The 17,396-nt window shown below is 34.2% G+C and overlaps 1 protein-coding gene and 2 pseudogenes across 5 annotated transcripts; 1 reads left to right on the plus strand and 2 right to left on the minus strand.

Moving 5' to 3' along the window:
* Positions 1-238: 238 nt before the first annotated feature.
* LOC143587359 (fimbrin-5-like) lies at positions 239-4,764 on the plus strand (annotated as a pseudogene). Its single transcript, XR_013144878.1, has 14 exons — positions 239-325; positions 419-589; positions 1,137-1,387; positions 1,488-1,659; positions 1,826-1,864; positions 1,944-2,012; positions 2,092-2,208; positions 2,282-2,493; positions 2,587-2,745; positions 3,450-3,649; positions 3,733-3,886; positions 4,054-4,150; positions 4,253-4,344; positions 4,437-4,764. The product of XR_013144878.1 is annotated as a fimbrin-5-like (transcript).
* On the minus strand, positions 4,704-7,970 carry LOC143587372 (BTB/POZ domain-containing protein At2g04740-like; annotated as a pseudogene). The gene is made up of 5 exons (XR_013144880.1): positions 7,520-7,970; positions 5,537-6,288; positions 5,414-5,448; positions 5,200-5,334; positions 4,704-5,123 (listed from the first exon to the last, which is right to left on the minus strand). The product of XR_013144880.1 is annotated as a BTB/POZ domain-containing protein At2g04740-like (transcript).
* A 2,859-nt stretch (positions 7,971-10,829) lies between these two features.
* Positions 10,830-15,181, minus strand: LOC143587381 (uncharacterized). 3 transcript variants are annotated; one of them, XM_077068695.1, is made up of 8 exons: positions 14,698-15,181; positions 13,802-14,357; positions 12,838-12,954; positions 12,555-12,733; positions 12,369-12,462; positions 12,200-12,277; positions 11,216-11,317; positions 10,830-11,130 (listed from the first exon to the last, which is right to left on the minus strand). In XM_077068695.1, the coding sequence occupies exons 2-8, from the start codon at positions 14,276-14,278 to the stop codon at positions 10,996-10,998; spliced, it is 1,182 nt and encodes a 393-aa protein (XP_076924810.1). In that variant the 5' UTR covers positions 14,279-14,357; positions 14,698-15,181; the 3' UTR covers positions 10,830-10,995. The 3 variants fall into 3 exon arrangements, with proteins under 3 accessions (XP_076924810.1, XP_076924799.1, XP_076924805.1); XM_077068684.1 differs by having other exon boundaries at positions 13,802-14,480; positions 14,574-15,181; XM_077068690.1 differs by lacking the exon at positions 14,698-15,181 and adding an exon at positions 14,605-14,623 and having other exon boundaries at positions 13,802-14,480.
* Between the last annotated feature and the right edge of the window lie 2,215 nt (positions 15,182-17,396).

Raw genomic sequence — 17,396 nt, forward strand, 5'->3', positions numbered from 1 at the left:
CATGGCTGGCTCATTGATCCATGATCAATCTTGTTAAGCTTTTGCTTTCTGTTTTCTTATTAATCTCATGGTACTCGATATTCAATCTTCTTCATAATGTTATTATTATTATTATTATTATTATTATTATTATTATTATTATTATTATTATTATTATTATGTTCATGGATCATTACATACATTATCTCATTTGGGTTGTTTAATTTTGGTTTCAAGATTTGCTCAACCGGAGTGAAATATGTCAACTTTTGAAGGTGTCTTTGTCAATGATCAATGGCTGCAAAGCCAATTCACTCAAGTCGAGCTTCGTAAACTCAGAACCAAAGTATGCAATTATTTATCACATTAATCCTATTATATATATATACATATATATTATCATATAAAAATATGTATAATTTCATTGATTCCCATATAGTTTGTTTCAGCAAGAAATGAAACTGGTACGGTCACAATACAAGATTTGCCGCCCGTTTTGGCCAAATTAAAGCCCTTTAATGAGGTGTCAAGCCAGGATGAAGTCACCCGAATTTTAAGCGACTCCTATTCTAACTTGGCTAAAGAGTTGGATTTTGAGGCCTTCCTTCGGGTGAGTTTAATAAGTATCATTACAGGTAGCCTTGTAAACGAACATGAACGGAGCATGTTCCTGTAATCGTGTTTGTTTGTTTAACTTTAACCAAACAAACGATTGAAAACACGCATTAGCACAAACGCGGTTTCTTGCTCGTGTTCATTTATGTTCATCTGTTATAAGCATAAACGCCTGTTTCACGAACGATCATAACTGATTATAGATGACAAGCATAGCTGATCTAAAACCAATTAAATGTAAATGTGAACAGCATTGTGTTGTGCTTAAGAAGTTATAAACTAACGAAATTATATTGACCAAAAAAGTTTAAGCGAACGAACGTAACCATACAGAAGTTATAATAGCCACAAAAGGTTTAAATATATATATATATTAACGAACGTGAATGAACAAACCTAAACGAACATTCACGAGCATGAATGCACAAACGAGAGTAAATGAACAAAAGTTTTTGTTCAATGTTCGTTGAACAAAAACCAACTGCTGAATGCTTCATGAATGGTTCACTAAACGTTCGGTTCATTTACATGTCTAATTGCAGGTATATCTGAATTTACAATCTCGAGCAAGTGCGAAAATGGGGCAAACTTCAAAAACATTCAGAACGACTTCATCGTTTGTGAAATCATCAACAACCACCCTTCGTCGCAGCATTAGCGAGACCGAAAAGGCTTCATATGTTTCTCATATTAACAACTATCTTGGAGAAGATAAGTTTCTGAAGCAGTTTCTTCCTTTAGACCCTGCTACCAATGCTTTGTTTGATCTTGCTAAAGATGGAGTTCTTTTATGGTATTAATTATTTATTATTAGCAACTCAAATGTTCGATCACATATCCGATCATTTAACAAAAGTGATGTTAACTGATGCTTGTAACCATTGTTGGTGTAGTAAGCTGATTAATATTGCGGTCCCCGGTACAATAGACGAGCGAGCGATCAACACGAAAAAGGTTCTTAACCCATGGGAAAGAAATGAGAATCACACTCTTTGTCTTAACTCTGCAAAGGCTATAGGCTGCACTGTGGTTAACATTGGCACGCAGGATTTGGCTGAAGGAAGAGTAAGTTGAGAAGATGTCATTGTCATCACAAATGGGCTGGTCCGATGGGTGGGTTGGGTAACAGGTCAAGGGTCAACGGTCAAAACCTATTTTGTCCATAAAGTTTGACCCATTTCCATATATTACTCAAGTTATGTACCAACTTATTTTTGCTTCATGTTTGCAGCCTCATCTATTACTTGGGTTGATATCCCAGATAGTTAAGGTAAACTTACGGGCTTATTGTTGTCAAGTTAATCAAGTCTTGTATTGATATATTTCTAACTAACCGTCGTCGCTGTCAGATACAACTTCTATCATATGTTGATTTAAAAAAAGCCCCTGAGCTCGTGTCTATGGTTGAAGATAGCAAGGTTACATACTTTTTATTTACTTATTTATTTATAGTTTTATACGCGTGATTTACATCTTAAACATGATGTTAAATTACAGGAAGCCGAAGAACTCATGGGTTTGGCACCAGAAAAGGTTCTTCTTAAATGGATGAACTTTCAGTTAAAGAAAGCAGGCTACAAAAAAGAAGTTACAAACTTTTCAACAGATCTAAAGGTATGTGTTTATTATTAATATGAAAAATGCTGTCTTTACACACTTTTAGCTGATTCATCTAAACCGCGTATAGGATGGTGAGGCGTACGCGCATTTGCTTAACGTTCTTGCCCCTGAACACGGTACCACTAAAACATTGGAAGCAAAAGATCCGACAGAAAGAGCAAAGTTGATTATTGAACAAGCAGAGAAATTGGATTGTAAAAGATATGTTACATCTAAGGACATTGTTGAGGGGTCAACAAATTTAAATCTTGCATTCGTTGCGCAAATATTTCAACATAGGTGAATCTTGTTACTTGTTTTCAAGTATATAAAAAATAGATAAAATGTAAAGTTATGGATCATATGATATAATATGTGTGATTTGAATAACAGGAATGGGCTTACTATAGATAAAACTAAGACTTCATCTCTGCAAGAGATGATGACTGATGATGAAAGCACATCAAGAGAAGAAAGATGTTTCAGAATGTGGATTAACAGTCTTGGAGTTGAAACACATGTTAATAATGTGTGGGAGGATGTTAGAAACGGGTGAGCTATTTTTATTTTTTTCAAAAAAGAAGGCGTTTGTATGACAATGGTAAGCAGGGGTGTAAACGAGCCAAGGCAGCCCGTGAGCTAATCGAGTTCGGCTCTTTAAAAGTTTGAGTCGAGCCTGATTCTTAAATAAGCTTGTTTGATAAGTAAGCCCGAGCTTCACTTATCGCGCTTAAGCTGGCTCACGAGCCTAAACGAGCTTATGATTTATATAATTCTTATTTAATGTTTTTAAAGTGTACTAATATAATAATATTTATTATATGCAAAATTATGATAAAAATAACTAAATAGTAGAAATTATGGTATATATAGAAATTAAAATTAATTTAATATACAAAAATATTATAAAATTAATAAATAAATAAAGAGCTGGACTTGAGCTTGAAATCCGCGAACACATCTAGTGGTAAGTAGGAGTATGAATTTCTAACACGACACGATCCAAACACAGAATCCGCGGGTTTGGGTTCTATATAAACGAGTTCGGTCAGTTTTGGGTTGAGCCCGCGAACACGTTTAGCTAAACAGGTCATGTTCGTGCACCCTGCAAATATGCGTGTCGTGTTCGGGTTCATATGTCTGACATGATTTTCTGGTTGGATCCGCCAACCCACAAACAAGATGTGTTTAGCACCTAAAACGGTCAGGGGCGTATGTTTCATACCATTAATTTTGTGTTTCGTTTTTGCATATAGATGGGTTCTCCTAGAAGTTCTTGACAAACTCGCACCGGGGTCGGTTATGTGGAGGCAAGCAACAAAGCCTCCAATAAAGATGCCTTTTAGAAAAGTTGAGAATTGCAATCAAGTTGTAAGGATTGGGAAAGAATTAAACTTTTCACTTGTAAATGTTGCTGGAGCTGATATTGTTTCAGGAAACAAGAAGCTTATTATAGGTAAGTGATATGTGTATTTATTATATCTTCTATTCTATTAAAGAATGAACAAAGTTACTAACTTTGTTTGGTTTTGTAACTAGCTTTCTTATGGCAGTTAATGAGATTTAGCATGCTTCAACTTCTCAAAAACTTAAGAACTCATGGTCAAGGAAAAGAAATAACTGATGCTGATATCCTTCGATGGGCAAACAATAAAGTCAAACAGTCAGGAAAAAGACAATGGAAAGCTTTAAGGTAAATGTTTGACCATGTTGACTTTTTTTTGTCATGTTAAGTAAAGATATGCCTCAAATTGAAATCTTGAAAAGTTACTTTATCATGAGTGAAAAAATAGATGATTATTTAAGACTAATTAATCCTAAATCTTGTTTTATAACTATTATTTTTTTTTAATTCTATAGGATAAACGACTATCGGACGGTATTTTCTTCCTTGAGCTTCTTAGTGCAGTGGAAAAAAGGGTTGTAGACTGGGGCCTTGTTGCCAAGGGCGAATCGGGTAGATTTTCAAACTTCTTCATTTTTATAAAAGTTAAAACTTTTCAAACTCATTAAACTTTTATGAAAGTTAACATTTTTATAAACGTTCTTGAAACCACAGAGGAGGATAAGAAGTTAAACGCGACGTATATAATTAGTGTTGCAAGAAAACTCGGTTGCTCCATCTTCTTATTGCCTGAAGACATTCTTGAGGTATAAAGTTTACACCTTTTTAAAATCTTGAAAATAACTGACCTTTTATTTAAGCAGCAGTGAATTAAAGTTCAAATGTCTGTTGACCACAGGTCAACCCAAAGATGATCCTGATATTGACAGCAAGCATCATGTACTGGAGCTTGTTGCAGAAAGCTAAAACTGAAGAAGATAGACCACCGCCTGAAGAAGACCAACCACTTGAAGAACCGAATGCAGCCATGGATGAAGCTGCTAGTGAAGACGGTGGGACCAGCGAAAAAGATGAAACAGTTGAAAATGAATGATTATGAAATCATAAGTATAATAAGTAAATTTTGTGAATACATGTAAACTTTACTCAAGTTAACGGCGTATATATCATGAAATAAAAACAAATTTGCCAAATTGGTGTATTATTGATTAAGTGATTAAAATCTAACATATGTTCACATTTTAAAGAACATGATTACTCATAATCAGTCACAGATTGTTCTTGTTGTGCAACCAACATAAGCATTTCAAGACGTTTATCAAAAAGTAACGCGCTTTCGTCACGTTTATCAAGTTCTCCCGCTTCAACTTCCAACCACTTTTCACGCAAATCATCTAGAACATTCCCTTCTGTCATCTTCATTTCAGCTCCCGGAGCATTTGGAACAGTGGTACGAAGTGATGAGTCGCCAGATGGCGGTGGCAATGTTAAAAGCATTGCTCTAAATTCTTTAGTTTCTGCAAATGTCTCAAAGTTGCAGGCTATCATATCTAGACAATATTCTCGAATCTTCGACACACCGTACCTACAAAAACAAAATGATTTTTTGTAAAATATAATGTATGATTATAAACTTTAAATAATTAATGTTGGTAGCATACATGTCTGATAATATCAACCAGTGACATAATTGTGAAGGAGGGACCATTTGTAAATGAGGTAGTAACGCATCAGCTACAGCACGTTTAAGTGGAAACAATAGATATCTTGATGCAGCATCAAACATTTCTTCAGCCCGCGCGTTTTAAGTTTTAAAAATTACACTTTATTACAATTTTGGCTAACAAAAATTTATAAAGATGAATGTAACATACCTGTTCGGGGTTGATATCCTTCAAACCATCAGTGACCTATAGAGAAGCAAAAGTATAATCATGCCACCTTGTTTAGTAAATCAAAACACTATCAAATCATAAATAAGGAAAAAAAAAAAGAAGCTTGCATGTACTCAACCATTTTCTCAAAAGCTTCCGTGCTAAGATCATGTTCCTTAATAAGTGGAAGATTGTAATCATGTAAACCATCATTCCCTTCAAGAAAATCCTCCATACGCGATAACCTAGTTTTAAAGTATTCAGATCTTGAAGCCAAAATAACTTGATGACAACGAAAAACCTTATCTTCAACTTTTATATTAACATCCGCAAGATCATCTTCAAAACCACTTATTTTCACTGAACCAAATCGTGTCACAAGATCATCATCTTTTTCCTCTTGGATTGAATTATTAAGAGACATCTCAAGAACACCCTTTAAAGCAGCAGGAAGACGATCATCTTCAGGTAAAGAACTACCCTGTAAAATATACCGTCTTTGGGAATTATCTATATCCTGTAATGATTTATAATCTGCATACTTTTGATGTCTCACTTCTTTTTCTATAACGTTTTGTAACGATTCACACTTGCAAACTTTGCATATTCTAACAAGATCTTCCATGTCATCAACAGCAATCTCTAGTCTATCGGAGTAAAAGAAGTGAACAAGGCTGTAAAATGCAGGATAAGATAACTTTTCTCTCGATAATCTTATTTCTTTACGATCCCTCCAATCGGTTTCAAACTTTCTCTTAAAGTAGGGTGACCTGGCACTCAAGATCACTCTATGAGCTTCAATTGGTCTTCCATGGAGATAAAATATAACATCTGGAGGAAAATAGCTGGGACTGGTTCCTCCATTAGATACATTACCTGTTCATCCCCAATCTTATCAGATATCAAGAACATCCAGTAAGCAAAGTATTGACTATAAGTTCAAAAATCAGAATAAGTCATTTAGCTGCCACAAAGTGATTACTTGATAAATCAACACAGCTAACAATAGAGTTTTGACCTTTTCAATTCATCAGTCAATGCAGCCACGAAGTGATTATCTAATGACAAATCAACATGATTAACAATAAAGTTCTGATCTTTTTGATTAACCCTTGAAGATTGTAACAATCAAGACTCACAATCACTCAATTAGCTGCCACAAATTGACTAACTAATGACAAATCAACATGATTAGCAATAAAGTTCTGATCTTTTTTATTAACCCATGAAGATAATAACGATCAAAATCAACATCAGTCAATTAGCTACCACAAAGTGATCAACTAATAATAAACCAACACGATTAACCAATTTTATAACATTCAAGAATCAAAATCAGTCAATTAGCCGCCACAAGCTCACGAAATGATTAACAAATGATAAATAAACATAAATGGCAATAAAGATTTGATCTTTCTATATAATTTCATGAAGGTTATAACGATCAAGAATCAGAATCAATCAATTAGTTAATGATAAATGACAACATGCTTAACAACAAAGTTCTAATTTTTTTTATTATTTCATGAAGATTATAACATTAAAGAATCAAAAACAGTCAATCAGCTGCTACAAAGTGATTAACTAAAGATAAACCAACATGATCAACAATAAAGTTTCAATCTTTTCAATTAATCCGTGAAAATTATTACAATCAATAAACACAATCATCCAGTTAGCTGCTACAAGTGATTAATAAATGACAAATCAATGTAATCCAACAATAAAGTTTTGATCTTTTCAATTAACCCATAAAGTAACAATCAAGAATCAAAATCAGTCAACTAGCTACCACAAAGTGATCAACTAATAATAAACCAACATGATTAACAATAAAGTTCTGATCTTTTCAATTTAACTTAATCTCCTATTTCCAAAGTGATCAACTAATGACAAACCAACACGATTAACATTTAAGAATCAAAATCAGTCAATTAGCCGCCACAAGCCCACAAAGTGATTAACAAATGATAAATCAACATAAATTACAATAAAGTTTTGATCTTTATATATAACTTCACAAAGATTATAACAATCAAGAATCAAAATCAATCGATTAACTAACAACAAATCAACAAAGTTGTAATCTTTTCAAACAAGCACACACCTGCAAACTGAGGTTGCCCATCCACCTGCTCCAAATAAGCCCTATTCCCTACACACCCAATAAACGTCTCCCTCAACGCCGACTGCAACGGGCCCAATGGAGGCGGGCGTGCTTCAAAGGCCTTCAAAAGCTTCCTGACTTTCAAATTCAAGGCAGCATAATGACACCTGTCACCATCAAAGGTATGTTAAGAGCAAATAGCACCATTTTCAAGCAGCATCTTGGCAGCATCAAGATGGCCAGCTAGACAAGCGTAGTATAATGCAACAGAGTCCCAGTTGTCACGCGCGTTGACGTTAACGCCGGAGTCTAGTAAGTATCTTAAGCGGTCAACGTCGCCGGCGCGTGAGGCTTCGAAGACGTCGCCGTGTGGGACCTTTTTTAAGGGGATTGAGGATAAGAAGTCTTCTGGGTCGAGGTCAATATCGTCCAAATCGGACATTAAGGAATTAATTAATCAATTAATTTAGGGTGTGAAGAAGATAAGATTGTTGGTTCATTGTTTAGGGTTTATCAATTGGTTATACAGAGAAGAAAGGGGTTACAGGAGGAAGAAGATGATGATGATTAACAAAATGGATGATTTTATTTTATTTTTTTAAAAATGTTTATTTTCATGAACCGGTTTTGGGTTTCGTGTATGGTCGATAAAAGTTAATAATCGGGTCGAGTAGGAACCGAATTTTGACTGGATAGTAGAGGTGAAGAAGGTTTTGGTGAGTACGGGTATGATTTTTTTAGGAACCAAAACCTTGTCCGTACTCACAGGCCGAGTTGGACTAGGTCCGATTTTGGGTTGGGTTCATAACCAAGTTTTTTGTCCACATCTACCGTATGTCCGCAATCATAGACAACACTGTTTAACTCAAGCTCACAATCTTCTGTTCCATGAAAACCCACTACCTAAAGGTTCATTACGGTAAAACCCTGTTGGAATCGGATTCGAACTTGAGACATTGTGTTATTCGGCTTAAATCTTTATTTTCACACAAATGTCTGGGTTAGACGTATTTATTTTTATTTGTCCTTTTATTTTTTTTAGACAGAATTACAAATTTTGTCCTTTAAAAAAAGCCAAAAACCGGTTCGTGTCCTTTTCTAAGTTTCCTTGCAGGCGGTGTACTTTAAACTTTTTTTTTCTACACGTTATGTCCTTTACGCTAACTGGGTTAGAAAAACTCAGTTAAATGCCCTCACGTGAGACGCATGTGAGGGCATTTTTGTCTTTTCACCACCTGCAACTCCTTCCTTCTCTTCCTCTTCCTCCCTCGACGCTTAACCCCCTCAGGCTCCATTTCCCCCAACCGATTCAGATCCAAATTCAATCAAAACCTAATCCAATCAACAATGACATCACTTATACATTTTCACAGATCCCAAACATAAATCAATGGTTCATAAACAACAAGAAACACTCAAAATCCAACCTTTAACAAAAATCAAAAACACCCAGATTGCAAACGACCCAGAACAAACGACCCAGAAACAATAAAGATCCAAGCTTTAACAAAAATCAAGAACACCCGTAAAGATCCAAGCTTTAACAAACAAAAATCAATAACACCCAGATGAAATTGACCCACAAAGATTAAATCGAATGGTAACCTAAAACGATGCATAAATCGATCGATGTAGAAATTGAATCGTACCTTGTGAAGAACAGTTAGCCGCCGGTAATAGATCTACGGCGGTTGTATGGCGGTGGTGATGATGGAATGGGAGGTACAGGCGGAGCGTTTTTCCGGTGGGCTCTCCGGCTGCCGGAAAACGGCGCCGACTCGGAAGCTGAGGTTGTATGGCGGCGGACGTTGAAGCGGCGTTGAGGGAGGTTGGTGTGGTACTGGCGGTGGAGGCGGCTGTTGGAGGTTGGTGGTGGGAGGAGGCGGCGGGAGAGGAAGAGGAGAGGTGGCCGGAATTTATGGCTTAGAGAGAAAGAAGAGAGAAAGAAAAGAAAATATATATAATATATTCCCCTGTTAAAATTACAATTATGCCCATCACATGTCTGGCACATGTCATACTTAACTGACTTTTTCTAACCCAGTTAGCGTAAAGGACAAAACTTGTAGGAAAAAAAAGTTTAAAGGACACCGCCTGCAAGGAAAGGACACGAACCGTAATTTGGCTTTTTTTAAAGGACAAAATTTGTAATTGGGTCTTTTTTTTATGTATCAATCTGTTTATTAATTTATTACTTTTGAATATTTAAATATTTAAGTATTCTTAAAAATTTAAGTATTGTCGTTAATTCAGTTTTGACTTTTGACCAATTATTCAATTAACAAAACTACTTGTTACAAATAAAATCTTATTGTATTGAAACATAAAAATGTTGACTAATCTTGCTAGTAGAGCTAAAGCTTGTTGGCAAATGGATAATTATGACATGATTTTTATTGAGTTTATTCCGTTATTTTATATGAAAATTTCAAAAAAGAAAAAAAGATAATATAAATGGAATAGTTTGAATTTTTATACATAACTTGCGCAGTTATACATGTGTAATTATTATAACTAATACGTGCAAGTAACGGTATAAAATATTAAAGCTTATATTGACAATTTATTTTCTCACAATAACTTGGTGTTTTGTAAAATTGATTCTCACAATAATTTATATATTGTAATTTTTGGATCTAGACAACCAAATTAATACACCTTAAAACCAAATATTTTTTTGATAACTTTTATATATTGTAATTTTTGAATCTAGACACAACCAAATTAAAACCAAATCTTAGGTTTATAACCTCCTTTTCTGCAAAATATGATTCATTAATAAAGATTTCAAGAAACTCATATGAATGATATTTTATAATCTATACATAAAAGATAATAAGATACTTTTCTAATTTTATTCAAATTTCAAAGCATAAAACTTTATTAGAAAATATAATTATTTTTAACACTTAAAAAGATGACTAAAGAACACCGATTAGTTGTATAAATTGGATGTGGCTCAATGATAGATCATTCACTTTACAAGTGAGAGGTAGGGGTTTCAAACCTCACTATCACCAATTTGTATTAGAGATATGAGGGATGAGGGGTCGAGTCCTGATCTCACCCGGTTTTACCGGCTCCTCATTGTCGTGCCGTTTGGCGGTCGTAGGGGTCAGGTTTTATCCGGTGAATCCCTCAATAGGTGGACCGCTAGGGCTACGGGCTCCGTCCGTCCGGACTAATGGCCGGCTCGGGCTACCTTTAGCCAATGGGGACCGCGTACGGAGTACCCGGCGTTAGTTAGTTGGTCGTTCCAAAAAAAAAGAACACTGATTAGTGGGTCAATAGTCGAAAGAAAACCAAACATAAACTCCAAGAGAGACTACATGGTTTGAACACAAATTCTTTGTGAGGCAAGTAACCTCGTAACCATAAATAACAACCATAAACAAACATGCTAGACATTACAGCCTTTAGCATTTGTACAACATGTCCAAGTGTATTAAGGTTTATTAAACCTAAAACAACATATGTCAGCTGTTCTCATCCAGAGTACTAGAATTCAGCCGTCTTAACCTTTGATCAAGTTCTGCCATTACTGCCGGTTCTTGCTTTTTCCTTTCCTTGGATATATTTGTGCTCATAAACCCGAGTTTATCAAATGCAACCTGCACTCATAAGTAACAAAATATAATGTTATTTTCTCCTTATAATATAGGTTCAAAAAGTCGAACATAAGGAGGGTAGACTTACTGTCAATAGTTCATCAGGATCAAAGAGATGGTGAGTGGTATTCTGTATAATATTGATCACATCACCAACATGATTTGCTGTTAGCAACTCGTCTTCCTTCATCTGCAATAATAATAAATTGTTCGTAACTTTGTGAACGAAATGATGTTAATGTTTACCTGAAACATGTTAAAACATGCATCCAAACATGTTACAAGATTTGGTTTTTGGATATGTTTAGAGAAAAATGTTTTTGTCCGTAAATCTATGAAGGTTTAGCAAAGCTTTTAGGACCACGAATTTTCAGACACTGCCATTTTCTAGAAAGTACTACAAGTTTCCAAGTTACTCGGCTTGTAAACGAACCCAACGTTCAGTGAACCATTTCTAAATCTTTAGGCGGGAGTTTCGTTTATTTAATAAACGTAAACGAACAAGCATTAACAAAACTTTTTGTTCACTTAGTTAAACGAGTGTACATGAACTCGTGTCTCGTACGTTCATTTATGTTCGTTGCATTACACTTGTATGAGTTTGTTCGTCTATGTATTCATTTGAATTGTTAGGCCCATTAAAATTTAATCTAGTTTTATTAAATTAAAATATCATCCATTACAATTTGGTCTAGTTTTATTAACTATTTATGTCCAATATATTGACATTCACGTTTACCTTTAATTGGTGTTTGCTCAGCTATGTTGGTTTATATATGTTCACCTATGTTCAGTTTGTTCGTTTACATTCGTTAAGCATCCGTTTATACTATTAACGAACGAGCATAAACTAACACGAACACGTTTATTTTCATAAAGAACGAACACGAACAAGAAAACTTCGCCCGTTTAACTATTCGTATTCGATCATTAGTTCGGTTAAAGATAAACGAACGGACATGAGTATGACCCGTTTGTGTTCGTTCGCTTTGTTAACAAGCCTACAAGTTGCAATTTTCATTTTCTAATGAATATATAAGTCTGTAAGTAATGATATAATTAAGTGAATCACCTTGAATATAGCAAGCGCCATGTTAAGTAAAACCTTTGCTCCTTCATAAAACAGAACATCCCAAACTCGCAAGGTTGTCTGCGTAAGTTTTGTAGATATTTAGATACAAACATATACATATTCGTGGTATACCGTATGTGTGTGGGTGTATGCATGAGTTAATATTTACCTCTGAAGGCAAGCTTTTTGAAAAGAGGCAAAGAAACCACTCGGTTGCAACAAGTGAGACATCAAACTCAAGAGCTTCTAAATGAGCATAAACACTGCATTTCACAACCGTCAAAGCTTATGAAGCTGCCAACTTTATAATAATATATAATCAACAACATTTTAAACATAAAGACAAGATTATTACCTTGGACATTTCTTTTTCAACAAATCTTTAAACACCCTTTGTTCTACATGACAGCCTGTTAAGTTATTTGAATAGCAATCATTAACCAACACATTCTCCAAAAGAACCGCCAACATCCAAAATGCGTCTTCTTCTGTTTTCATCACAAGTAACAATAATGCAGCCACATAATTTAAACCCTGCAATTAGTCATTTACATATCTTGGTCAACGCAAACAAAGATTCAAGAAAACTGAAAAAGGTTTGAACTTTTTTAGTTTTTCTAGTGCCTATTGATGCATACCTGACAATAACCAACATCGGAATCACGAAACGAGTAACCAACAAGAACCCGTCTCAGCGAAGCATGACCTTCCGGAGTGTCCAACCATGGATGACCGGGGAAGGTTCGTGGTAGGTCCTACATTTATAAAGAGATATTTAGTACTTAAAACATGTGGAAAAGTTACAAGCTTACATTAAAACTAAAAAGTAAACAAATTGGATAAGCCTGTAAACGAACATAACGCTGAACATTTCGTGAACCGTTCGGCAGATCGTTTGCTTATATTCGTGTATTTAATAAATGAATGAACATGAACAAAGCAATTTGTTCATTTAATTAAACGAACGAACACGAACACATGTCTCGTTCGTTCTTCTATGTTCAACATTTGTTTATTTAAATTCGTTTATGTTTATGTTCGTTCGTATACATTCATTTATGTTCGTCAGTTTACGTTTGTTTAAGTAAGTTCGCTTACATTTGTTAATATATTCATTTAGTTTTGTTTGGCGGCCCATTACAACTTAGTCTAGTTTTAATAATTCTTTTAGGCCCATTTATGTTCGTTAGTTATGCCAGTTCATCTTCAGCAATGTTCGTCCGTTTATGTTCGTGAACCGTTTGATTATATTGTTAACGAACGCAAACAAACATGAACATGCTCATTTTTTAACTAACACGAACAAGAAACCCCCATTTGTTTAGTTGTTCGTGTTCGGTCGTTTGTTCGAATAAAGTTAAACGAACACGAACATGCTTCATCTATGTTTGTTCGATTCGTTTACAAGCCTAAAATTGAGGTGTATGAATTTTAAAGCAACCATCAGCAACAATTATTATATATCCAATAAAAAATACACATATAGTCATACAACAAACTCCAGTTCATGTAAACATATTTATAGCATAATAAACCGCAAAAATATGAGACTGAGCCAAAAAGATATCGATATAACGAGAATAAAGAACGCATAAAACTCACGTGATCGATCTGCTTTGTAGCAGGGGTGACTTTACCCTCAACAGCTATTAACAGATCATTATAATAACTATCAGGCACAGTAGATTTCTTCTTAGCAGCACCAGACAATGAAAACCAAACTTTCGGTCTTAAAACCGGAGGTATCCCCTTTCTAATAAGCTTCTTGAGAGTAATACCATTCACTAAAGCCGAAAACTTCAAAGATGATTTAAGTGCAGAAGTTACATGAGTTTGCAAATACCAATTTACCCCTTTGCTTGCTTCTAATCCCCACCATACCCTACCCTGTTCCCTCACTTTCTCTCTCACCTCATTCAATATATTTGCATCATCAACATTGCCTTCAACCATAAACCCATAAAGATCTTGAAACTTCACAGTAATATTCGCCCTCCTGGCGTGAATACTCGGTCTCAAGATCGGTATTTGCGATTGTACCTCATCCGCTAGATCCCTCTTGCTTTGAGTCCCAAACATAATGGATCCTTAAATAAACTTAAGTTACAATACTATAAGTCTATAATCAATCAAGAAACTTTTGGGTGTTTCAAGAAACCTGTAAAAATCCTATCTTTATAGCATAAAAGATCAAGAAACACTCACAAGGGCTAACCGAGTACAAGATTCATCCAAAGATCAAATCTTTACCACAGATCTCCAATTGGGTAATTCAAGAAACCTGTAAAAGTCCTATCTTTACACCAAAAAAAGATCAAGAAACACTCACAAGGGCTAACTGAGTACAAGATTCATTCAAAGATCAAATCTTTACCACATATCCCCAACTGGGCAATTCAAGAAACCTGTAAAAATCCAATCTTTACACCACAAAGATTCAAGAAAACCTCACATGAGCTAATTGGGTACAAGATTTTAATCAAAGATCAAATCTTTACCACAAATCCCCAAATGGGTGCCTGTCAAATCTTCAGTTTCTTTAATAAATACCCCAAATTTATGAGAATAGATGTAGATGGGGAGCTAATTAGGGTGAATATGGGATTAAAAAATAATAAAAATAAGGGAAGAAGTGACTGGGTAACATTAGTACAAAGATTTTAAGAAGATGGCCGCTTAAGGTTGATTAATTCATAGGAAGATTTTAATGTTGAATTGTGGGTGTTAAAAGGGACTGGGTGGGGAAGTTGTGGTAGGTGTGTAGGGTGGATCACAGTTTTCTTTCTTACAAATTATTTTTTCAACGTTAATAAAGTTTAAATTTGTAATAAGATATTAACATATGGAGAGATTTTCTATTTTTGTGTTTTATTTGAATTGATTGTTTCCAAAGATGTGTTCATACTTCATAAGGTAAAGAGATGCAATTTGTGTTTTTTAATGGAAACTTACAAGGTAATATATTAATTTTTAACATGTATTTGACTAAATATACTTCGAATAAAGAATAAGAATAATTTCGCCTTAGGGTTGTTTAAATATGTTGCATGTTTTAATTTATTGACGGTACATAAAAGTTATGTATTCGTATTTTAAACAAGTTTTTATAATATGTTGGTTTACTTTACGTTTATTGTAAATTTGTATTTTAAGCGAGTTGTCTTTATAGTCTTTATAACATGTTATAAAAATATATATGTTAGATTTTTTAATCTTATTGTCGGTGTATAAAAGTTATGTATTCGCATTTTAAACGAGTTGCTTTGTAACAGCTCAACCGTATAGAAAATAAATTGAAGACAGGTGTATATATTCTTAAATTTTTAGGATGTAACGTTATTTAATTTGGATGTTGACAAGATGAATAAAATTTAATATACATCGAATGGTTCTTTTCATTCAAGCTTACTCTAAAATCCGATAATGTAAATGTATGCCTTTCAAAAAATCGTAACAAAAATACTTTTTCATGCTACAAGAAAAAGCTTCGATTTTAAAAATCCGCTTCATACCAGAAAAAAAAAACACCATAAATGTCGTCGAAGAAGGTTGTCAAGGAGTCTAGGATTGATCAAAACTAAAATTAGAAGGCCGGAGATGAAAGAAGTGGAAGAATGAGGACCAATGCTGCCAATATATATTCATGAAGGATTTTTATGACAAAACCATTAAATATATAATGATTATTCATTTCTTAAGAAATAATTTTGTCAATATATTTTTTTCATCTCACAAACGTGCTCTCACCTCTCTTTCGGATGAAGCTTCATTCATAATAATTAGAGTTAGGCTTTTACGTTTCATGTATGAATCATGCTCATTTTTAAATGAGATTTGAGTGTCAATGATTTAGAGTGCTTAAAATGTGAATCCTATGTCAATTTCTTTTGTTTGATAAGATCTAGAGTTTTAGTGATCCATGTCAAGACTTCTTTGTAATATCCTTATTGTTTTGCAGGATAGTAAAATTAATAAACAGAAAATGTTGGATGTTGGAATATAAAACCGTTTGGTTTTAGTTTTGCAAATGTGTATGTGTGGTAATTTTTGGTGCTTGGGGGTTGTTTGGTAGCCTTTGTCATAAAATACAATCTTCTTATTAAATCAAACAAATAACCAGAAACACAATACGGATCTTTAGTTCAACACAAACTAATGACACAATCAACCATCATGGAAAAGACTAACAAACATCATGAAGACGAACCCTGGACTCAACAAGCACGAAGATAAAAGTTAGGAGATAACCAGGGATCGAACTGTTAAAACAAGTTAAACATATATATTACAGCAGGAAATACAACCTTCTAACTTTAAGTCCATCAACCACTAGCTTTAAGCCCAACTTCTACACCAACTAAGCCTACGACTGGTGTCCAAGCCCATCAACCGCTAGGCCAACTCCAAGCCCGTTTATCAATTATCCAACCCTTATTAAAGAACAATAACAAATAATTAGAACTAAAACATACATCATTTTGATTATACGAATTGAATCGGGACATAATATAACAGCCTTACAATGAAATCATTAATAAGCTACCTTTAAATCGGTCAAAGGTAGAGTGTGTTTGGTTAGACCTCTTAATGACTCATAGAACCTCTTAATAGTTAAGTTTCAAAAATATGTTAAATAGTTTAAAGACTAACTCTTAATCATTCAGATTCTTATAGATTCACACTTGATTGCCAAACAACCTCATAGAGAAACTAAGTTCAATTGTTCAATAAGCAACATGGTAATTCTAGTCTAGAAAACAATTGGTGTATGCTCTTAGACCAATATTGTTACCTTAAGTTGAATGAATAATCATTCAAAACACCATCAAGTAAACTTAATAACATTCGTAACAATATTGTATTTGAACTCAGAGAAAAATAACTCTTTGAGAAAGAAATGAAAGATATATTGTTCCACCTATAAAATTATTTGATTATTTTATTTCTTCAAATAATTGACATTGTCAATACGCCAATATTTGATATCTTATGTTTAAGTTTGGTAAACCGGACGGATCAAGACGGGTGTTCCTTTTTTCATTGGCTCATTCTTCTTCATTTCTTCATGATATAAATCATATACAACACATGAATTGTGAACCAAATCACGTGAAGTTTCAAGTGCAATGAGAATATGTTAGTTTCAAATATGTTAATTGGTCGTATACAAGAAAAAACATACAGATTTGGTGTGCCG

Source organism: Bidens hawaiensis, unplaced genomic scaffold (assembly GCF_021521415.1).
Source record: "Bidens hawaiensis isolate Kalapana, Puna unplaced genomic scaffold, B.hawaiensis_p1.1 tig00001575_1, whole genome shotgun sequence".
Lineage (NCBI taxonomy): Eukaryota > Viridiplantae > Streptophyta > Magnoliopsida > Asterales > Asteraceae > Bidens > Bidens hawaiensis.